General features: G+C 47.9%; 1 protein-coding gene across 2 annotated transcripts in view; it reads left to right on the forward strand.

The window, feature by feature from the left end:
- Positions 1 to 24,438, forward strand: part of DIS3L2 (DIS3 like 3'-5' exoribonuclease 2) — a 714,887-nt gene that overhangs the window by 333,420 nt on the left and 357,029 nt on the right. For both annotated transcript variants that reach the window (XM_069212876.1, XM_069212877.1), the window contains one exon: positions 1,757 to 1,930. In XM_069212876.1, coding sequence (XP_069068977.1) covers positions 1,757 to 1,930 — 174 coding nt within the window. The remainder of the gene's footprint in view (positions 1 to 1,756; positions 1,931 to 24,438) is intronic.

The raw sequence follows: 24,438 nt of genomic DNA on the forward strand, positions 1-24,438 counted from the left end.
CAGGGTTCAAGTCCCGCTTCGGCAGGTCTTGGGCTCAATTCCCCTTGACCAGATAATTCTCGCCTCGGTGCCTAATCTAATTCATGGGTCCCACTCTGCAACTCTGGGCAATAGCTTGCTTAATCTCCACAACGGCCCCAACAGCGCTTGGATGCCTGGCTTCACCCTGGGGGTGCTCAGGAGTGGGCGCCTCACAGGGAAAAGCCAGGAGGGGTTCCATAGCGGTATGAGTACAGCGCCTTGAGACCCTAACGGGTGAGTAGTGCGCTATACAAGTGCTAATTTACATTTACATTTACATTTACTAAGCAGCACTCCAGACCTCTGTGCCCATCACTGCCTCTATCTCTATTCAGACTCATCACCGAGTTCTTGCTCCTGTTACTGTCAGCAGTCAACATCTACCCTCCCACTCCTGCTGTTCTGCCTCTTGCTACTCGCTCTGTCCATTAATTAAGCAGTGTGTTGAATCACATCTTAATTTATTCTACCTTCTCACCCTGAGCACCTAGCTCATTTAAGAAATGAGCTTCCTATATGTACCCTTCTCTAAAAAAACTGGAAGACATACTGCGTCTGATAGTCCCAGATCGTTGTAATTTGTCATTCCTTTCCTATCAGTCAGTCCCTGCAGCTCCCCCTTGAGCCATTGAACTTGTAATTCCTTCAGAGTGAGTAAATGTACTACTTTTCGTTCATGACCTTCATAGTCCTTTCTGTTCTGAAGACTTCCATTGGTTGGATTCGCGTTTCATCTTTGCTTAGTCTTCTTCTACGAGTTCTTCTCCACCCTTGAAAGACCCATTCTTAACAAAGTTTTCCACTACTTCACATCCACTATTGTATGTGATGTTCTTCAATACATATTTCGCAGAATTTGCCCCAAACAGATGACTCTTACTTGCGCCTCTATTATAATTTATCCATCCTTCCTCTTTGTATGGAGCAAGTCCCACCACAACTATAACTGTCCCCTCAGATCATCAGTCCACCACCTTCCTGACATCTACCCTTGGAATACACTCGGACATGCCCTGAGTTCACCTCTTCCCTGAATATCTTCAAAAACAACTCCACCTCTATTTCCAAACCAAAAATCATTGTTAGGCCTCCGCCTATTGAAAATAAGGGTACCAGTATCTGTATCGCTGAGTTCTGCCTTCCTCCCACTTTCATGTTTGTACTCATGTACTGAAAGATGTGTATATTAATGTTTGTGTGTAGGCTCTACATTTGTTTTCAGTTCTAAAAACTAAACACATAAAACATGGCCATATGTAGTTTTATACAAAATCTTCTATGTTGCCTTAACTCCTTTATGTTCCTAAAATGCCCTTTTTCCACAATTTTTTTTTTCTCAAGACAAGAGGCATGTTTTCTTTTACTAGAGAAGTACCTGGGGTATTCTAAACCTTAAGACATTATTTTTCCATTTTCTTTTGTGGCGTTAGCCTGGACTGTTGCTTTTCCAAATTAAGGTTAAATGACACAGCAAGACCTAAAATTTGATCACTTAAGAAGTTAAGCTGCAGAGTTGAACTCAACTAAGTTACTGCTTACTTTGGTTTGGTTTAGTGCATATCTTTGTGGTTTGTCAAATGTCTCAGTTGTTGGTGATGACATCCGGGTTGAGGTGCCTGTCACACTCAAATGAAATGTTTCTATGGTTGAACTGGAAATGAGCTAAGCTCATGGTAGAGTTGCCAGAAGAGGTTTTCTCTATTTCTGAGACCTTATTTCCATTACTCTCCAACAGGCAACTGGCAAAGAGCCTTGGGCAGGCTGGCGAGATTGAGCCCGAAACGGAGGGCATCCTAATGGAGTATGGCGTGGACTTCTCTGACTTCTCACCAACTGTCCTAGAATGTCTCCCTCAAAGCCTTCCATGGACCATCCCACCAGAAGAGCTTGAGAAGAGGAGGGATTTGAGGTACGTGCTGGCAGGAGACTTGCCTCTCGTCACACTTTCCTGTACTTGTTCAAGTGCTTGCTTTGTCTGTTGGCTTGGTTCCACTGGAGGGCAAAGTTTTCTATGATGCTGTTGCACATATAATAACATGGACAACCTTTATTTGCAGAGCTCTTGTGAGACTTGTCAAGAGAGGAGAAATTAACTCGAGGCAAACAAGGGAACAGGGGTCATATGGAATCTAAACTTAGAAGTCTTTGCCAAAACAAAATAAATGTGGCCTAATAATACCTTATTTGGAAGACGTGTACTAACAAACACTGATTCACATATTTATTACTACACTCAAAAGGTCACGTTGGAAATGGCCCGTTTTGCAGGGTTATCCCCAAACATTTGGTCTCTGGCCTCCTGTTTTTGACTCTATGATGCAGTTTGTTTTGCTGGCTTTAGGACTCTGGGCACTTTACCACCTCTGCTACAATGGCATGTGCTCTCTGTCTAAATGTATTGATGATTGGTGTATCAAAGATTGTCATATTTGATTTACTAGTAAGTCCCTAGTATTGTGCACCAGGTCAGCCCAGGGCCTGTAAATCAAAGGCTACTAATGGGCCTGCAGCACTGATTGTGACACCCACATGAGTAGCCCTGCAAACATGTCTTAGACCTGCAACTGCACTGTCTGTGTGTGCAGTTTTAAACTGTCAGGCTCCAACCTTCCCTTTGACTACATGTAAGTCACCCCTAAGGAAGGCCCGAGGCAGTCCCATGGGCAGGGTGCAGTGTATTTAAAAGGTAGGGCATAGGTACTTGTGTGTTTTACATATCCTGATAGGGAAAACTGAATTTAGCTGCATTTCACTATTTCAAGGACTGTCTCTCCCGTAGGGTAACATGGGGATTGCCTTGAAATATCTTTTAAGTGTGATTTCCCATTGGGAGCATATAGATTAATGGTGTTTGGGGTCTCTGAACTCACAGTTTGAAACTACATATTTTGGTGAAGTTAGTTTTTAGATTGTAAGTTTGAAAAAGCCACTTTTAGAAAGTGGGCATTTTCTTGCTTAATCATTCTGTGCCTCTGCCTTTCTATGGAATACACGTCTGGGTAAGGATGACAGTTGGACTGTTTGTGAATTCATTCTAGACCAGTGGTTCCCAACCTTTTGACTCCCGAGGACCCCCAGTGAATCACTACTGGAAGCCAGGGACCCCCAAGCAGTTTGTACAATGTGTAGGATATTCGCCAAGACACAATTTTCTGTTGTGTGCTATAGCCCTGGTTGTAATTGGTAATATTATTCACCTAAGGCCAGTATGCAGGAATACGCACTAATGGAAAGATACTCAACTTCTCAAAATAACATTTAGAACAGATGTTAAGTGCTTGTCAGCAGGTGAGCAGTTACTAAAAGGTCCCATTGCATATCCGTTTTAAACTCATTAACGTAAACAGCCTTATTTTCACTCTCCATCCCTGCTGTTTTGTTTTTGCTGTGGTCTCATAGTAATGGAAGGCCCAGTGGGTAGTGCTGCATTCATAGCTTCTAAGATGCCCCGTGTTGCATGTGACATCTTTTTAACTCGCATCACATTGTATTCTCGTACTTGTAGTCGTGCACTGATAGGTGCCCTATAGCACAAAGCCTTGTCTGCTGCCTAGTGCCAGTCTTGGCTGTTTGACAGAGGCCACAAACTTTGGCATGTTTTATAGTCTTCCATTCAGGTCTAGCGGCACTACTCATCTGCCAGCTATGTGTTTTTTTAAGCTTGCACCACTTTGCATTGTGGTACTTGGAGTCCTACAAGGGCCCTTGTCCTGTTACCATCTCAGCTAACTGTGGTCTTCTAGCCCTCAGCACTTTGGACTCTGACATGCAGCCCAACATTTATAATGACTTTTTAAATTGCTGACGTGGCACATGTCTGCTGTGGGCATTTATGTTCCTTGCAGTCGCACGTTACCACCGAAGCTTGAGCAAGGAACTGGCATTCTTTCTAGAGATGACAAGCTGTCTCCGAGTCTCTTGTGATTTATCCGCAGTCACACATGTATTTATTCGCTTTGCATTCTGTTACTTGTGGTTTTGAGTTGTCCTATTGTAAATCCAAAAGTAACGAGTGCCAGAAAATAGCGGACTTGAAAGGCAACTCACACCTGACATGCAACAACGTGAGATCTCTAAAAGAGGCCTCTTGTCTCGAGTTTCTACAGAGGGTATGATCTACACCAAAATGTGCACACATTTTCCCAGCAACTCAGTCCGGCTCCTAGCATGCAATGTTAATAATGGAAAGTGTATGTGACACCTATTATCACAGGACCACACTTCCACGTCCCTGTAAACAGGAGGACCCATATCTGCAGGTACAGAAATAGTGCAGACATGTATACCATAACCTGGGGGGTGTTTCGTCTGGACCCTCACTCTGAGAACAAGCCTTAACATGGCTTCTGATTGGCGCTCTCACCTGCAGTGAGGGAAAGGTGAATTTTAGACTGGCTGATCTTGTAAATACTTTGGCATTGTAAAGGAGGCTTTATGCTCTCCGTCAGGAGAAAATAAAGCCAGAAATACAAAAATATTTAGCAGTTAAGCCTTGGGGGAAATGTCATCTTAAACGATTCTGCCACCTTTATGTGGTGTAGTGGTACATTTGAAAACACTCACGTGTTTCTCTCTCTGTCGATGCCCAACTTTTCAGCGGGAGAAGTGCCTGCCTGCCTGCCCAGGCCTTGAGGTGCACGAACTCTGTTCAGCCTCAAAACAACAAGGTGCACAGCTCTTCTGGACAGGGACATCAAAATGTTCGGGCTGGGCCCAAACACAAAGGGACACCAGCGCTGCCGTGTGAGCACGATGGAAACAGAAAATAAAATAAGGCTGATCACGATTCAGCTTTTGCACCTAAGGATGAATGGTGATTGGCCTGATTTTATTTTAGTCCAGCCGCCCCTACGCTGTCATTCACAGCTCTTGGGTGCTGTGAGGGCACAAGGGCGTTTTGAGAGAAGGCACTCAAGACCTACGGACCCCCTGGAAATGTGTCACGGACCCCTGGCAGTTCGCCGACCACAGGTTGGGAACCGCTGCTCTAGACAGTCACACAAAGGGAGCTGAGGTGTGCCCTGCATAGCCTAATAGGTCTTCCTGAGCTAGAGTGTTGGGAGGAACTTAAACTTGCAACTGAATATGGCTGTGCCTGTCCTCACACAAAGCAGTCTTCTTCCTCTGGAGTGTGTCTGGGGCATGGCAGGAAAGGCAGGGTCTTGTGCACTACAAACACTTTTCTTTGACGTTTTTCTACTTCAAAGGCAGAAATGGGTATAAGTACTGGACCTCTGACTCCACAAAGTTGGAATCCTTCTCGAATGCAGACATTCTACCAGGAAGAAGAGCTAGACGCTGTAGGAGGGTCAGCCACTCTGCCTGTTGTTTTGCTGTGCTGACCTGCTGCTTCTGTCCTGGGAATGAAAGGACTGTACTTTGCTTTCTGCATCCTGCTTCCAAAGGTTCTTCAAGGGCTAAGACTGAGCTTGCCTCCTTTTAGAAGTCTCAGGGACATCAAAGACTTCATCTGCCAGCACCTGGACTCTCTTGCTGAGAGTGCTGACTCGCCAACTGGTGCCAAATCTAGTCCCTGGGCCCTAGGGAGTGAGTTCTGGTGTAACCAAGGAGAAAAAAATACATCGACTCCAGAGTGATTTCTCAACTGGTACCACTGTCTGACTCTGCAGTGACCGCCCCAGGCCCGATGCTGCTGCAGCACCTCCGAAGTCCTGCCACAGCGTGAGTCCGCGTGCAGTGTCACTGACATCAGTGACACCAGACTCCCCTGCAGCACTTGTGGCCCCGGGCTGTGATTGTGACACTGAGAAGTCGACGCCTCGCTTCTTGACCTGCTGGATTCATCAACCCTGCCAGATCATAAGGACCAGATGCCTTGTCACTGACGTCGCATCACCTCCCCTGCAGCCGTAAGGAACTGACGCCTCACCTCCCCTGCCCAGCAGTAAGGAACCGACGCCGCACCGGCTCCAGCGACGCCTCACCTCCCCGACTCAGTGCAACGCCTTTATTTCCTAGTTTTCCAAAGGTATTCTACCTGGGGTCCGTGCAACTCCATTACTGGCCCACACTCCCTTGCAAGTGGCGACAGACTGTTGGGAACTCCTCTGTCAAGACTTTGTGATATCCCCAGTTGGAGCTATTGTGTTAAGTGCTTTACTGAGATTTAATATTTGGAAATTCTTATCTTTGCTTGTGTAGATTGGATTTTTGTCGTTTTGTTCTTGTTTTACTCAGATAAATATTAATGATTTTTCTAAGCTGGTGTGGAGTACTTTAGTGTTGTTTTCACTGTTACTGTGTGTGTGTGTGTGTGTGTGTGTGTGTGTGTACACCAATACTTTACACATTGCCTCTGAGATAAGCATTACTGCTTGTGCCAAGCTACCAAAAGGGTGAGCAGGGGCTATCTTAGCTGTTTGACTCCGTTATCCTGACTAGAGTGAGGGTCCCTACTTGGTCAGTGTGCAAACCACTGGCAACTTGAGACCCCATTTCTAACAGGTCAAATTTAATATTATCACAATAGAGCTTAACTGACATGGGATAGCCGAATTAATGGCTCAAAGATTCCACTGTAGAATCTCTTTACAAAGGGAAGCAAAAGGGCCACGTTGATTAGGCAGAGTTGCTGTGACCTTGTCGCCTGTGCTGATTTAGGCCCCTGTGCAGGTGACTATGGCTAAATAGCTTTGTTTATCACTACTGAATGTGAAGAGAGCATCATGCTCTAAACCACTCCTGGAGATCAGGTGGTGTGAGATGCTGTTTATTACAATTGGTGAGTGTGGGGAAGGACTAATCCTTGAGTGAGTGATGATGCCTCGCCCTTCAACGATGGTAATCCATAGCATACAGCACTGCTCAGATCCGCAAATTTGGTTCATACCATGGTATTGTTTGGTTTTTAAAATGAAATATTTATGAAAAATCAGAATACAGGAGATACATTTTTTAGAAACAAGTAAAATGTAAACATTGTTTCCCTGTGTAGGGTGATTATAACATGCAGTCTGTGCGATAGTAAGACGCCTTATTCGTGTCTATTTTTCTCTTTACCGTGGCGACAATATGGAATTTGACCTTTATACTGTGTTAATAAGTGTTACATTTATTATACATACAAATTACATACAATTTTTTAACCAGCATTTGTATATGTGGGTTAATTCTGCCTAGTTATGAAGCTCCAGATATACAAAGATAGGGACACATACTTGTCTAACATTTTTGGACAGGCCAACAAACGAGGAAATGAACCTGCTGAGCTCCAGGTCTAACAAGTTTATAGTACATTGATGGTGTCCGACTTCTGTCGGAGTTGAGGTATGCTGCAAAGTACTTTTGTGAGACCCCTGCAGATCACCTCGCTAACTCGTGGTAGTCAATTGAAAGTTGATCTATTTAGAAAGACTGGATGTGAGAGTTAAAAGCTGTGAAAGTTGTTTAGGGAAGACAATCCGCCAGGCCTTGGGATCTCTTATGATAGCTTCCAAGGTGGTGTACTTTAGGTTTGGGCTATGGACCTGTCCTTTTGTGGCTACCATGTTTAATGATAGTCTTTTGGGTGCTGTATCCCCTCCGTAGCTTCGCATGAAGCACCTGTGATCCACGGGAGACGTAAGCTGGCTTCTGGTGAGCGGCTTGGTAAGATTCCATGTTGATCAATTAGTAACTTTCCCATGATCCTTCACCCAGCCCCTTATCAGCAGCAAGCTTCACCAATCATAACATTAAACACTCTGGTATTGTTGAGTGAAGAAAGACCTGCTGCTTTGTTTGCATCTAACATCCATAGTATTGACGTTCATTGTCCAGATGTGCTGTTTTTAGCATCACATTATTGATATTGGCATCCGTAAGTTCCTATTGAGGAAAACTGCATTGTAGGTGGTTGTCCCCTTGGCCAGGATAAGGAAGACCTTGCTGCAAAGAGGTGCCTTTGGTGCTCCCACTTCCAGGTCAGTGTTCCATCCTGCATTCCATTTGTTTGCCCAATACCGAGAGAATGAAGCAGAGAAGACCAATCAGTACTGTGTCGGAAGATGAGACAGGGAAGCTTGTACAGGTATAACCATAGAACGTAAGATTAGCCTTCACAGTCAACCAGTCTCAAAACATTACACGCTCTCCAATGGCATGCTGAGACTGGGTTAGTCGACCCGAAGTATTACAATTGTAGCATTGATTATTTACCTCCATTCCAAGTACGTTGAAGGTCTGAAGCAGGGGAAGTAGAAGGCAAGGAGAATTGGCTTGTTTATCTAGAAGTAGACTGGGTCGGACTGGTACAGGAAATAGGCCCAGGCACCAAAATAAAAGTGGCCCACATTAGTGAATTAGATAGCTAAAAAAGTGGCCCATATTTGCAAACTGGGGCAGTCTTGAACTTGTAAAAACATGCTGTATAAGTGTTTTGCGGGTTCAGGAAGCCTGCATGAATTTTGCTTGCAGTAGGCAATATTTGTGGTAACATCAGGGAAATAAACAGTAAAAAACTTCTCACCAGACCATAAAACAGGCCAAAAAAACAGCCAAAACACCGGGCCACCCACTGACCTTTCAGACCAGCCTGTCGGGCACTGCGTGCTTGCCCTGTAGGCCAGCCTGACCATGGAAGTAGACAATGAGATGGATTGTGATGGTAATGGTCATTTTCTGCTGCGCATTAACATCCATTAACTACCCTTTGCCCTCATAAAGCACCGTTGTATAGGGCCCTTAAATATGGTTTCCAAAATCAAGAGTTTTATGTCCTCTGCAAAGTGCACAAATGTGTAAATATGATCTCTCTTCTGAGCGTCAGAGTGAACAGCGCTGACCTAACTGATTGACTTCCAGCTGCTCAAAGGTGTAGTGATCTAGTATTTTGTTGGAGGGGAGAGGGCTGGAAATGGTGTTTGTCTGTGTTACCAGATCTACACCCAGCACTAGTTGCCAATCAAGCAAGCACAACGTGTCCTATCTGCAACATCTTGCTGCCCTGTCATGATCTTTATGCATGTCCTACCTTGGCCTCTGCTGACTTGCCTACCTTTAAACAATGTAAATCACCCACTGCTGTCCTCGCCGTTGTAGGACATCCATCTCCCTTCTTTGATAATAGATTAACTCTTCAACTGTAGGCAATGATAGCAGAGACAACCATGTGCACTATATAAATGTTATGGGCAGGACTGGAAAAGCCCGGTTACTTGGCATGTCCTCCACTCCCTGAATGAAACTTTAATTTGACAGCTGCATTGGTGTGTTGTATTTTCATTCTCCTGGAGTTCTTGGCATGCAGATTTGAATATAGTGAATACTTAATTACTTCTCCCTAGGTGTGGGTGTGGCAGTTGATGCTCTTTTTGTGGGTGTAAGTTGGCCCTCAGCCTCTTCCTGTAAATTCCGCTCCACGTGAGCTAGTCATTGTCTTCAAAAGTGGTGGAAGCGATGGAAAGACCAAAACCCTGTAAGAAATCATGACCTGGTACTGATGGTCTCGTTGGTTGGATTATGGGAGGCTCAAAATCACGTTACTGTTTCAGTGTGTTGAATAGCTCCTACAAGCCTGTATTGAGTATCTCTTTTCTGCATCATACGATTGTCAGTGTATCATTATGACGCCTATAGCTACAACCCATACCCTATTTTCCGATACTTGGCAGTTAATGTGGGATCTGAAGAGAACTGAGTGGCCATTGGGCAGAATGTGGGTAGTCAGTTAGACAATCTGGATAGTCAGTGGACTCTCTTGAGAATTTAATGAGCATTTGCAGTGTGGTGCGTGAGTATTTTCTTGCGTGACTAAGTGGATTTCCAAAGGTCAAACTAAGAAACGAATCAGTTGTACAGTAAAGGGGGTTATATTTCAGTAGACTTCGGTCTGTGGTATACAGTATATAGCTAAGAAAGAGTGGTGGAGTGTGTCTTCTGCTCTTCCGGTCTTCTGCTCTTCCGGTCTTCTGCTCTTCCGGTCTTCTGCTCTTCCGGTCTTCTGCTCTTCCGGACTTCAGTCCTTCCGGACTTCTGCTCTTCTGTTCTTCTTTTCTTCTTGTCTTCTTGTCTTCTTGTCTTCTTGTCTTCTGCCTTCGGCTCTTCTGCCTCCTCTGTCCTCTTCTCCCCGCGCCTGCCCTCCTGCTCCTGCCTCATCCCCCTCCCCCACTCGCATCCCCCCCTCTATCTCCCCTATCTAACCCGTTCACTTTCTACCTCCCTCACTCCTCCTATCTACCTATCTCTCCATCTCTCTATCCCACTATCCAACTCCCTCACTCTCCACCTCCTCCTATCTTCCCATCTCTCTATCTTTTTCCCTATCTATCGATTTCTCGATCTACCTTTTCTCACTACCTATTTCTCTCTCCCCCCCTCCCGCCACCCCCTCTATTACCTATCTTCCTATCCCCTCACTCTACCTCTCACCCTCACCCACCTCTACAACCCCCCCTCCCCTATCTTCACAACCCTACACCTATCTTTCTCCCTAATCTCCTAAACCTCCTAACACTCTCCCCCCTCCACCCTTAAACCCCCCCTCCCCCAGCTCTTCTCACTCTACCTGCCCCCCCCCCTCCCTCGCGCTTTCCCGCCGCGACCTCCTGCAAGCCCCCCAGCTCCCATTCGCCCCCAGCTGACCCCTCCCCCCCCTCCTACCTCATATGGCGGCCGCTGCGCGACTGCGCCGGAGGCGCGCCAGAGGCAAGCCCGTCTGCGCCCGTCCGCGCCTGGCCCGCGCCCAGCGCCATGACCCCTGGTCCCCAGCGCTCCCAAGCCCCGATGATCCGCTATGACCCCACCACCCTCCATGCCCTCAACCCAGGACGCTCCAACACCTGCTTCCAAGCTCACCCCAAACGCACCCATGGACCCTTCGCCTGCAACTCCTGCAAACGCATCTTCCACCACGCAACAACTACGACCACAAGCCCACGCGCCATCAACCACCTCAAGTGCATCCTAGTCAACGCTCGCTCCGTTCACAAACACGCCGTTGAACTCTGGGACCTCCTAGACTCCACAGCACCGGACGTCGCCTTCATCACGGAGACCTGGATGAACGCCTCCTCTGCTCCAGACATCGCCACCGCCATCCCCGAAGGCTACAAGATCTCCAGGAAAGACCGCACCAACCAAGTAGGAGGAGGTATCGCCATCGTCTTCAAAGACTCCATCAGCGTCACCACCTCCACTGAAGACTCCCCTCTTGCCGCTGAACACCTGCATTTTCAGATTCACACCGACCCGAGGACCACCCTCAGAGGATCCCTCGTCTACCGTCCTCCCGGACCTCGCACCCCTTTCAGCGACACCATCGCGACTTCATCTCCCCGCACGCCCTCGCCTCACCGGACTACATCCTCCTAGGCGACCTCAACTTCCATCTGGAACAAAACAACGACCCCAACACCACCACCCTGCTCCACAACCTCGCCAACCTCGGCCTCAAACAACTGGTGAACACTGCCACCCACATCGCCGGACACACACTCGACCCTATCTTCTCCGCCAGCAAACACGTCGTCTTCAGCCACGCCTCCGCCCTTCATTGGACCGACCACAGCTGCGTCCACTTCACATTCCGACGCGAGACCCGCCACCTCCGCACTCAACCGATCCCTCGCCGACAGTGGAACAAGATCCCTGAAGAGCAACTCTTCGCCGCACTCGCCGCCAACCAACCCACCCTCACCACCGACCCCAACGTCGCAGCCCTCAACCTCACAAACTGGATCTCCAACTGCGCAGACAACCTTGCTCCCCTCAAACGCTCGCAGCGACCGAACAACACCAAGAAACCCCTCTGGTTCTCTGACACCCTCAAAGAATCAAAGAAAACTTGTCGCGCACTTGAGAAAGCCTGGCGCAAGGACCGCACCGCTGACAACATGACCGCCCTCAAGAACGCTACCCGCAAACACCACCACCTGATCCGCCCTGCCAAAAGGAATTTTTTCACCGACAGACTGGACAAAAACAGCCACAACAGCAGAGATCAAATCAAATCAAATCATTAACATTTATAAAGCGCGCTACTCACCCGTGCGGGTCTCAAGGCGCTAGGGGGGAAAGGGGGGGTTATCGCTGCTCGAACAGCCAAGTCTTTAGGAGTCTCCGGAAAGCGGAGTGGTCCTGGGTGGTCCTGAGGCTGGTGGGGAGGGAGTTCCAGGTCTTGGCCGCCAGGAAGGAGAAAGATCTCCCACCCGCCGTGGAGCGGCGGGTGCGAGGGACGGCAGCAAGTGCGAGGCCAGCGGAGCGGAGGGGGCGGGTGGGGACGTAGAAGCTGAGGCGTCTGTTGAGGTATTCCGGTCCCTTGTTGTGGAGGGCTTTGTGTGCGTGGGTGAGAAGACGGAAGGTGATCCTTTTGCTGACTGGGAGCCAATGCAGGTGTCTCAGGTGTGCGGAGATGTGGCTGTTGCGGGGTACGTCGAGGATGAGGCGGGCCGAGGCGTTTTGGATGCGTTGCAGGCGGTTTTGGAGTTTGGCGGTGGTCCCGGCGTAGAGGGTGTTGCCGTAGTCCAGGCGACTCGTGACAAGGGCGTGGGTCACGGTTTTTCTGGTGTCGGCGGGGATCCAGCGGAAGATCTTGCGGAGCATGCGGAGAGTGAGGAAGCAGGCGGAGGACACGGCGTTGACTTGCTTGGTCATGGTGAGAAGAGGGTCCAAGATGAAGCCGAGGTTGCGGGCGTGGTCTGCGGGGCTCGGTGCGGTGCCGAGGGCCGTGGGCCACCAGGAGTCGTCCCAGGCGGACGGGGTGTTGCCGAGGATGAGGACTTCCGTTTTTTCAGAGTTCAGCTTTAGGCGGCTGAGCCTCATCCAATCTGCGACGTCCTTCATACCCTCTTGTAGCTTGGTCTTGGCGCTGGCGGGGTCCTTGGTGAGGGAGAGTACAAGTTGGGTGTCGTCGGCGTAGGAGGTGATGATGATGTCGTGCTTGCGTACGATGTCGGCGAGGGGGCTCATGTAGACATTGAAGAGTGTCGGGCTGAGCGATGAGCCTTGAGGTACGCCGCAGATGATCTTGGTGGGTTCTGAGCGAAACGGAGGGAGGTAAACTCTTTGGGAGCGGTTAGCGAGGAAGGAGGCGATCCAGTCCAGGGCCTGGCCTTGGATCCCGGTGGAGCGTAGGCGGGTGATTAGGGTGCGGTGACAGACGGTGTCAAAGGCAGCCGAGAGGTCGAGGAGAATGAGGGCGACTGTTTCACCGTTGTCCATCAGGGTTCTGATGTCGTCTGTGACTGAGATGAGGGCGGTTTCCGTGCTGTGGTTGGTTCGGAATCCGGTTTGTGAAGGGTCGAGCAGGTTGTTGTCTTCCAGGAAGGTGGTCAGCTGTTTGTTGACGGTCTTTTCTATTACCTTGGCTGGGAAAGGTAGAAGAGAGATGGGGCGGAAGTTTTTCAGGTCGCTTGGGTCAGCCGTAGGTTTCTTTAGTAGGGCGTTGACTTCAGCGTGCTTCCAGCATTCGGGGAAGGTAGCAGAAGAAAAAGAAGAGTTGATGACGGTCTGGAGGTGCGGGGCGATGATGTCGTCGGCTTTGTTAAAGATGAAGTGCGGGCAGGGGTCCGAAGGGGCGCCGGAGTGGATAGAGTTCATGATGGATTTGGTTTCTTCCGTGTTGATGTGGGTCCAGTTGTTGAGGGTGATGTCCGGGGAAGCGGGTTCAGTGGTGTATGGTTGGGTCTGGTGTCCGAAGCTGTCGTGGAGGTCGCTGATCTTGCGATGGAAGAAAGTGGCGAGGGATTCGCACAAATCCTGTGAGGGCGTTGGCGCTGGCGCTGGGGTTGGAGAACTCTTTGACGATGCTGAAGAGTTCTCTGCTGTTGTGGCTGTTTTTGTCTAGTCTGTCGGTGAAAAAGTTCCTTTTGGCAGTGCGGATCAGGTGGTGGTGTTCGCGTGTAGCGTTCTTGAGGGCGGTCATGTTGTCAGCGGTGTGGTCCTTGCGCCAGGCCTTCTCAAGGGCACGACAAGTTTTCTTTGATTCTTTGAGGGTGTCAGAGAACCAGAGAGGTTTTTTTTTTTTTTTTTTTGAACTCTTCAGCATCGTCAAGGAGTTCTCCAACCCCAGCGCCAACGCCGTCACGCCCTCACAGGATCTATGCGCATCCCTCGCCACTTTCTTCCATCGCAAGATCAGCGACCTCCACGACAGCTTCGGACACCAGACCCAACCTAACACCACCGAACCCACATCCCCGACTATCACCCTCAACAACTGGACCCACATCAGCACGGAAGAAACCAAATCCATCATGAACTCTATCCACTCCGGCGCCCCTTCGGACCCCTGCCCGCACTTCATCTTTAACAAAGCCGACAACATCATCGCCCCGCACCTCCAGACCGTCATCAACTCTTCTTTTTCTTCTGCTACCTTCCCCGAATGCTGGAAACACGCCGAAGTCAACGCCCTACTAAAGAAACCTACGGCTGACCCGAGCGACCTGAAAAACTTCCGCCCCATCTCCCTTCTGCCTTTCCCAGCCAAAGTAATAGAGAAGACCGTCAACAAACAGCTGACCACCTTCCTGGAAGACAACAACCTGCTCGACCCCTCACAGACCGGATTCCGAACCAACCACAGCACTGAAACCGCCCTCATCTCAGTCACAGACGACATCAGAACCCTGATGGACAACGGTGAAACAGTCGCCCTCATTCTTCTCGACCTCTCGGCTGCCTTTGACACCGTCTGTCACCGCACCCTAATCACCCGCCTCCGCTCCACCGGGATACAAGACCAGGCCCTGGACTGGATCGCCTCCTTCCTCGTAAACCGCTCCCAAAGAGTCTACCTCCCTCCGTTTCGCTCAGAACCCACTGAGATCTGCGGCGTACCTCAAGGCTCATCACTCAGCCCGACACTCTTCAATGTCTACATGACCCCCCTCGCTAACATTGTACGCAAGCATGACATCATCATCATCACCTCCTACGCCGACGACACCTAACTTATACTCTCCCTCACCAAGGACCCCGCCAGCGCCAAGACCAACCTACAAGAGGGTATGAAGGACGTCGCAGATTGGGTGAGGCTCAGCCGCCTAAAGCTGAACTCTGAAAAAACTGAAGTCCTCATCCTCGGCAACACCCCGTCCGCCTGGGACGACTCCTGGTGGCCCACGGCCCTCGGCACCGCACCGACCCCCGCAGACCATGCCCGCAACCTCGGCTTCATCTTGGACCCCCTTCTCACCATGACCAAGCAAGTCAACGCCGTGTCCTCTGCCTGCTTCCTCACCCTCCGCATGCTCCGCAAGATCTTCCGCTGGATCCCCGCCGACACCAGAAAAACCGTGACCCACGCCCTCGTCACGAGCCGCCTGGACTACGGCAACACCCTCTACGCTGGGACCACCGCCAAACTCCAAAATCGCCTGCAACGCATTCAAAACGCCTCAGCCCGCCTCATCCTCGACGTACCCCGCAACAGCCACATCTCCACACACCTGAGACACCTGCATTGGCTCCCAGTCAGCAAAAGGATCACCTTCCGACTTCTCACCCACGCACACAAAGCCCTCCACGACAAGGGACCGGAATACCTCAACAGACGCCTCAACTTCTACGTCCCCACCCGCCCCCTCCGCTCCTCTGGCCTCGCACTCGCCGCCGTCCCTCGCATCCGACGCTCCACGGCGGGTGGGAGATCTTTCTCCTTCCTGGCGGCCAAGACCTGGAACTCCCTCCCCACCAGCCTCAGGACCACTCCGCTTTCCGGAGACTCCTAAAGACCTGGCTGTTCGAGCAGCGATAACCACCCCCTTTGTCCCTAGCGCCTTGAGACCCGCACGGGTGAGTAGCGCGCTTTATAAATGCTAATGATTTGATTTGATTTGTGGAGTAGGGCCGAGGGTGCATTGGTAGGTTCGTGTCTAGTGTTAAGAGGTAAAGTTAAGATGCTGTGTGGGAGAGAAAGTAGGTCGACCGGATGAGTGGCGCTTCAGCTAATACGATGATTAGGTTGTCACACATTGAGGACGTTTTGCTTGAACCGCAGAATCTTGAGCCCTTTCCTGATGTTTAATGTGGACGGTGCCTGGCAGATTTCAACTAGATTTCTGAACATTAAGGGCATAGCAGGTGAAGGGTTATCTTTGCGTTTTCTCATTTCTCCATTTCCTGGTCTCTGGTCTTGTGATGATGTTGCTTCACGTCCCATGAAGACCTTCACTTGGGCGGATGCCGTGTATGGAGTGTGTACTGCAGTTGACCCCAGTTGGGGACGGGGAGTGGGATTCTGTCTAGATCTCAGAGCTTAAGTGTTATTTTGGCAAATTTACAGAGTCCTTTGGTAAGATGTTCTACAGCATGAAGGATACATTGCAGTTTGGGCCAGGTGAGATAAGGCGTGCCAGCCAGTAGGACATTGCCTCTTAAGTGGTGGTAAAAGACTAGTGATTGTACAGCTGTCCTGAAGACGTTTTGTGGAAGGAACAGCTTTACTCTGTGGAGTAAGGTGAGTTAATAGAGGATGGTCTTGGGATCTGTGTGCAATGTTTGTTATAATGCTAAAGGTGCAGTTAATATAAAAGCCTAGGGATTAACAAGTCTGATGAGTCAAGGGGTGAAGTAGTCTATGTTCATTTCATTTTGTGATCTTTGGGCTATGTGCTTTCTGGAATTAATGATGATGACAAATGTGGTCTTGGATTCACTTCAGTGAGGTCCTGAACATCCAGGCCTTAGGTTCTTGTTAGGCCGGTCTTTGGCTGGGTAATGTTGCACCCAATGTAATACTGAGTATTGCTGGATTTGATATTCATACCAGTTAATGCTGGTGTCCATGGTAGTCATTAGTACTCCTTAGCATGCTGTGTACAGATTGAAGTTTATTGAAAAAAGGCCGAGTTTTGGAAGACAATGGATGTCACAGAAGAAGAGCTCGTTAGAACCAGGCAGTTTGTGTTCCTTCACTTTGAACCATTGGAGGCAGGGCCTTCAGGTCATTAATGGTGCCAAGAAGTCTAGCAGCATGTGTAAGCCAACTGTGTTGAATCTTGCAGAAACTGCATCCTGTATCCTTCACTTTGGAAAGCACATCTACTGGCAAACCATAGTGCTTAGTCTATCGTTGATCTGCAGTTTGAAGACCAACAAGCTTTGTGCTACCGGAAGGCAGTAATGATTTAATACAGGGCAGGAGGTGGTATGTTACCGAGTGATGAAGAAGCTCAAGGCTGTCAAATTCCAGGCAGTATCATCGTTCTGGTTGGTGAAAGTAAGATGAAATTGTCCTCCATAATGCAAAGAAGGGCTTGCACTTGACTATCACTGCATTGCGTACCTGTCAGCAGCTTTCTTTTGGAAGTGTTGTATCACTGAATCAGTTTGGGAGCAGAGTGGACACAGGTGTTCATTGAAAAAACGCCAACTCTTTTTCGTTTCATTGTTTTCTAATATGCTTGATTAGACGAAAGGCAAACATTCAATAACTTTATTGTCATAAGCATTGGGATATCCGCACAAGCAGGAACATTTGTCATACTTTACGATTGTTCACAAGAATGCAACGTAATAGTGGGCAAAGCCCAAGCCATTGTGGTGTGATGTCTTCAATTAAATGTTTTGATAAGGTCACTTTGACAAAGTTAACTTGTGCTCTTTTGGAGGCTTACTAGGTGAACTTCTTGTGTGCCCGTGGTGCAACGCCTGTCCAGTACTGTCATCTAGCTTCTAATGCACAAGGTCAACAACTTGGGCAGTGAGATATCATCTCACTGCATATACCTAGCCTTTCCTACTCCTATTTTACTGATAAATCACCATTCAGCAGCCTAGCTCATAGCATATTTGTGCTGTGGTGGATGTTTCTCTTACCTGGATTTTGTGGACTTCATAGAATTAGATTTCATTTTTTTGGATGTCCGTGTGTCCTTTCTGCAGGTTACTCCTATCATCTTTCTCTGAATCCAAAGCAAGGTCTGTTGACTGTGACCTTCATGTGGAAAAAACATTTTCTTCGCCCTCTCTGTTTTTGAGAATTTGGTGGGGCGGGTTATCAGAAGGTTACACTATCTGAGGTAGTAACTAGAAATCGAGTAGACGCAACGGGTAGGTCAGGTGGAGTCCACAACGTCTTCCGGTTCAGATTTGATTTTGGGAGCTACACTGTTCAGAATTTTTGGGAGTTGCACTGTCCCATTCCACTGAATGTCAGGATGGGTTATATATCGGAGGCAGTGCTTAAGGAGCAAACAAGGGACATCTGGTGCATGGCGGCGGCATATGGTGCTGGCACGGCCCAGAAAGCTGCGCCCGACATCCCAGAACCTCACCCACTCATTTCTTTAGTTACTGACTGGAGTAATGGAGGTGTGGAGGAGGAAAGAATCCAGAAGTGTTAATTGGGAGTATAAGGTAATAGGATTTAGGCTTGGGATGAGTAAAGGGGGGGATGGAGGAGGGAAGAGTCTGTGGAAGGGTTAGGGAGATCATAGTAGCAGGGTGAGATAAATGAGGGAGAATATAGTAGGGTTGTTTGGGAGGTCATGGTAGTAAAGTGAGGTTTGGGTGAGTTAGATGTAGAAGAGGAGGGACAAGCTTAGGCAGAGTTATTTAGGAGATGAAAGTAGTAGAATGGATTTGGGGTGAGTCAGAGTGGGAATGGAGGATAGATTGATAGAGACATGACATATGGTGATGGGCAGATAAGTGTGATATAAGATGAGAGCAGGGATTAATACGTATCTAGTATAACAACTTATCTAGGAGTTATGCAATGACCTATGAACATGTTAAGCATAGAATAACACACACACACATATATATATATGCATCATGCCAGGCTGTACATTGAAGGGCTTTTTAGGACAAGTCCTATTTTGCCACTGTGTCCTTTAGCCATCATAGGGCTACGGGATCTCTCCCTTCCCCCCTGTGGCTTTGGTAGACCCAAGGGTTGTTAGGTGCAAGAGTCGAGGAGGAAGTTTGAGGTTCAGCTCCCAAACAGTGATCAGCTGTGTACTTGGCATCTCATCTGCCCCTGTTTTACTCCTCGTTTGCAGCGACTGATTCTCATTGGATGGAAGCACAGGAAATGCCCTGGAGTGGCAGTGCCACCCGGGATACTGCCAGCTTTCTGCAGCTTCCCGCTGAACAGCTATTTTCGCTGGTAACTTGGGCGTCCATTGAAAACGTAAAGTGAGGGGTGGATCAGGACCTAAGAAAACAGAGAAGTAATTTTAAGCGTCTCCTCCAAGCTTCGCCTAACGGTGCTCCCATCATGGTCTCCTCGGCTTTGCAGTTTTATCAAACCAGGGACAGAAGAGTGGAGGCACGTGAGAATTTGTCTGGGATGGTGGGTGGGTGGTGATGGTGCCTCAAGGGAGCAGCGAGCAAAAACTAAAACACTGGAGGGCGTAGAAAGGATTCCGGCTCCTCGACGGTTTCCCGTCGGATCCAGTTGCAGAGGGCTCCTTGGGATAACGAAGAGGGTCAATTTTGTTGGAAAGCGATAAGCCCCCTTCGAGGGAAGACGGTCTGCGGAGTCCAGGGTGGAAGGGTCTGTGGATATCTGTTTCTGTTACTCTTCGCCCAGTAATAACAAGGTGCAAAACCGACCCATCGGAGGCCGCAGCCAAGCGGAAAGCTTGGCCTTGGAATTCTGCTTGCTCCAGATTTTCCAATGGCTTCCCCTGTCTATCTCCCGCCAGCTGGGGCTTGGCTACTATAAACAGGACATTGTGCTCGCCTTGAAGAAGAAACTCGAAGCCAGAGGTTACATTACAAAACGGTAATTTCTGGGCTGTAAAAATAGAAAACAATGACGCTAAAAATAGATTGGGTGAGTGAAGGAGCAGAGTCTTTTAGAGAGAAATTAATATCAGAGCTTCAGGTTGAATCCCATTTATTTGTAGTTAGCAAGAAGTGATTCGTGTACCCTTTAGACCGAGACTTCTCTTCAGAGGGTGAGCACTTGCGTCTTAAGTCAGTGGTCGGTCAGTTTCATTTTGTGTGTATTGCAGGCTTCACCTCAAGAGTTAATTTAACATAGACATACGAATTTATGAGACATTTAAAAAAGATAGTACAGTTCACAAGATGTGCCCCCAATTTATTTTTATTTTTTTGCATTTCCAGATATTCTCAAACTAAGAGCTTCGTTAATTTTGGGACAGTGGGATTCAGGCGGCAGCTAAGGACTGGACAGATCGTAAATAAGGTCATTAAAATCTCCAAAGCTGCCCTGCATGAGTGACACCCACTTTCATGAAATATGGTTGTGCACAAGCACCCTCATTCTTTTAAATCTGAGGCATTGGCTATCAGATTTATTCATCTTTAGTGTAGCTGCGTTAGCCTTTAAATAGTTGTGATTTAAGTTGTGACCTGCAGGTCATAGATACATCAGCAGGGAGTGGAAAGCTGGGCCATTTTGCTCAAAGAATCAGTGACGTCGCATGACCCGAGTCTCTCTATATTTCTGTGCAAGCTGTGTAAATCAAACGCCACAGAAACGTATATTCCAGCGTCAGAGGTGGGTGGGCAGGTTAATTATGGAATAAAGCACACACTGCGGACTAAAAACCAGGAATTTAGTTAATGGTGTGTGCAGCCCAGGAATATCGTCTCAGACCACAGTTTGATCAGTCTTCATCCTGATCAGAGGTTTGGCAGTGGTCTCTGGCCACAAAAGAGATGGCACATCTGAGATGTCCAGCGGTCTTGGGACATTCTACAATTGCATTGCTAGGGGACCATTCGTGAAGCCACCTGGGGATAGTCCCTGAACTGGGATGAGCGATGCCTAAACTAAAAAGCGAACACGCTGCAGACGTACAATTAGGACTATAAAGGTAGTGATAGCACCGACCTACACTAATGGCACTCATCGACTCTGGTCTGTGGGAACATATTTTGAGACATTACTAAATAGACTTAATTTTAAAGCCAACAACAGTAGAACTCGTACACACATAGCAAATATGGGTGATTATGCGATAGTCACACAGTATAAAATGTAGGTAAATTTTGTGGTATCCTTTAAATGTGTGTATTTTGAGAACCAGTTGCTGAGTGAATAAAGGTTAGGGGTTGTGAGCCGGGCAATGGGGGGGGGGGGGGGGGGGGAAGAGTCATGTTGTGTCGGTGATACTGCCTGCTGCATGCACACTATCGGTTATGCTTTCCATAAACGCGACCCTTGCTTTAGATGCAACAGAACATAATCAGGTCACATCAGCATAGTTTGATAAGCTAGACATGCTGTGCCACGTCAGTCTAAACTACTACCCTTCTCCTTCTGGCAGCGCTCTCTGAGCTTTCTGGGGGCTATCCCTGAACCCATCCGGGGCCCGTCCCTGAACCCATCCGGGGCCCGTCCCTGAACCCATCCGGGGCCCGTCCCTGAACCCAGCCGCTTATCATGCCTGAACTTTGCCACGGACCATCCTGAAGTGAACACTGAAGTGTGTAATATAGCGGACTGACCAGACATCAGCCACCTTATGTTAATGGCAACCCAGCCCCAGGGTATTTCCCCCATGCAGCTGTAATAGCGATTTGAGTTTCACCCATTTCCCTGATTCACACACCCTTTAAAATATTTCAGCTGTTTAATTCCACACATACTCTTGGGTAAAGCGAAGAACATATGCTCCTCAGCAAGCACTTCCCTAATCTGTTGTTGTCCATCTAAATGGACAGATCTTTTGCTAGGTAGCCATTACTTTGGATCTGTAAACATTTTCAAAAGTTTTCTGGTAATAGGTGAACTTTCGTAGTAGGAACTGAGTAGGTGTTTGATCAGAAAAGATGGTATCATTGGTAAAAAGATAAATCTCAGATTTTAATGTCATCAAATTTGAGTGCTAAACTAGTGTCATACTTCAGTTCACTGGTAAAGATCTGCGAAATGTGGGTTAATCCATGTTCTATATAGTCCTTTCGTAATCTCGTGTACTGCATCCCACGGGATGGCGGTAGGGTTAAGTCCTATTTAGTTTCCTCTGTAGAGGGCAGCAGAACCACAGTGCCCCAGTGTCCATGCAAACTTGTGGGGGAGGTGTCCCCGCTATCATTGCGGTTTCCTTCAGAATGTAGCAGTCAGATCCAGGAAATCCTGGACAAGAACAGTTGGTGGAGGAGGAAGCAGAAGGTGGTGATAGTCAAGAGGGAGGAGAGAGAATAGTCATGTCTGGTGCCAGTAGGTAATTGCCAGGGATTGTTAATCTCATGAGTCCAGGGTTCTCAGACAAGGTTAAAATGCCAAATAATGCTTGTAGAACATTTTGTGATTTCCAGCATCTAAGGGTCTATATATTTCACACTCATTCATACAGGCCAAATAGGTCTTGTGGCTTCCCTCAGGACCTACATCCTAGATCCCTGAATGTGAACAGGGGATTTTCCCCTTAGTTTCAACTTTGTTGGGCCTGTCAATGTATTGATAACTAAAATGTGGGGGAGAAACCAATGCAGTCATGCATGTCAGACTTACATATCCAAAAGGTTCACTAGCCCTTCCTTTTAGCTCCGTTTAGGGCCTCTTACACCCCATAGCAAAGTTTACAGGTCGGGTGGACTTTGTATTCACACAATCGTCAAGGCGTCCCGTCGATTTCCTCACCTTCTCCTTCCACCAAGCCCCTGCATGTAACCTTATCCTGGAACCTTGCACTATATTACATCACCTAAGGGGGACTCAAGTCAATTTTAGTTTTTAGCATGGATCCCATAGCATAGAATAGATCTCCCTTGATCTGAAGTTTGAGCCCACCCAGACACATTAGGTGTGTGGGTGATGACTCGATGATGATGCATGCCCCAGTTTATTCTAGTGGATGCGAGTCCTTTTTAAAGGATTCCGTAAAGAAGATTCCCTTTCTGGTGGAGTTGGTTTGAAATATCTGAATGTCTGATAAGTGGATTCTCTGAGCTTTAATTGGTTTGTAGCTTTGTGGAGAGGAATCCACTAAATTCTTCTACCTCCTCTTTGATATTATAGGACTTTGGAGTCAATCTGTGCAAAGTATTTCTCTTTCGAGAGCAGCAAACTTCCTTGAGATGGTCGCTTATTCACAGTGTCTTCAGATAGCATAACTTTTCTGCCTCAAACCCTGATGGGTTTTGGCTTTTTCATCAAGATGTGGGCTGGCCTTTTTCAAACCTGTTGCTCCTGAAAAGGTTTTCGAACCAGCCTTTGGTTGTGTGTGTGTGTAGTACCACAAGACACTGGTGCATGGTTTCTGAAGCCAAAGCTGAGACCAAACTGGGCAGTCCTGTCAGTCCACTGTAAGCACACCATCCATGAGAGGAGTGTTGCTGTGGCAGTGATTTAGAAACTTTCTGCATCTGTCTGTAACAATTTATCTTATTTATGTTGGCTTATCAAGTAGAGTTTGTGTCACAGCTCTCCTGTTTTCTACTTTGATTGGCTAATATGAGCTCTAAACTCATGATTAACAAAATGGATCGGTTTGCGTTGCTGGCCCAACTGGACCGAGATGAAGCTGGGGTTCACAGGGAAATTTCCCCTGTTTTGTGGAGTGGCGTAGCAAGATTTCCGGGAGCACCCATGCAAACAAAAGGATCCCCACCTTGTTTGACACCCCCAACAATTGGTCTTGCCCCTGCCTTGCACCTTTGCCCGCAGAAACAGTACTTGCCCCATCTGAAGATGCTCACTGCACCAGTGACCCCTCAGCCTGCATGCTGCTGCATGCCAACTGCTTCTTGTGCTCCTACGGTTGGGGCTAGCGTTGTACCCCAGCACACAAATGTGGTGTGTCAAAATGACGACACCCTGGCATTGGAGGCTGGTGTAATTTGAAACTGGTTTTGTAGATTTGCTGACCGAAAGGTGCACTGCATGCAGCTCTTGAGACTCTCCCTTCTCTCCTATCCAAGCAAACCCTGAGTGGATAGGTAGAGGGGGCTCACCAAAAAGGGTTTTACAGAGATGGGCCCAATGATTTTCCAAATAGTTCTGAAGAGACATTCATAAATAGATTATAATAAAATATTTCGACTTCTGCTAAGGGCCCTTTCTTTTCTCATTGAGATTTTGCTGGTGGTCTCCTCCACCAACAGTGTTTTGGAAAACATGGCCCCAGTAGAGAATGTCCATACAGAATTGGCCAAAAGGCCATAGGTATACCAAGCAGGTCAAGTAATCTGGGCATTATGATTTGAGGATAGCAATCTAAATGTATAAACCACGTTTCTTCAGCTCTTCATTGCACTTCAGATAGTGCCCTTTCCTGCCAGTTAGTAAGGCTCAGAATTTACTATCTCAAATATTTACCTGCAGAGCTTCACAAATTGCTTAAAGTTTACAGGTTCATGCAAGAGATATGTCCCTTCAGCTATGTGGATCTTAGAGTTGTTAGCCCTGAGGAAGCAGTTGTATTAGAGATTTTAATATAAAAAATATCAAGATTATGAAAAGCCTGAGTGAGTCAGGAAATAACCACAAGGGGCGCCTGTCATGTTCTGCATGCTAAGGATGGACCCAAGATAACCAGTATGGCTTCT

This window comes from Pleurodeles waltl, chromosome 11 (assembly GCF_031143425.1).
Source record: "Pleurodeles waltl isolate 20211129_DDA chromosome 11, aPleWal1.hap1.20221129, whole genome shotgun sequence".
Classification (NCBI taxonomy): domain Eukaryota; kingdom Metazoa; phylum Chordata; class Amphibia; order Caudata; family Salamandridae; genus Pleurodeles; species Pleurodeles waltl.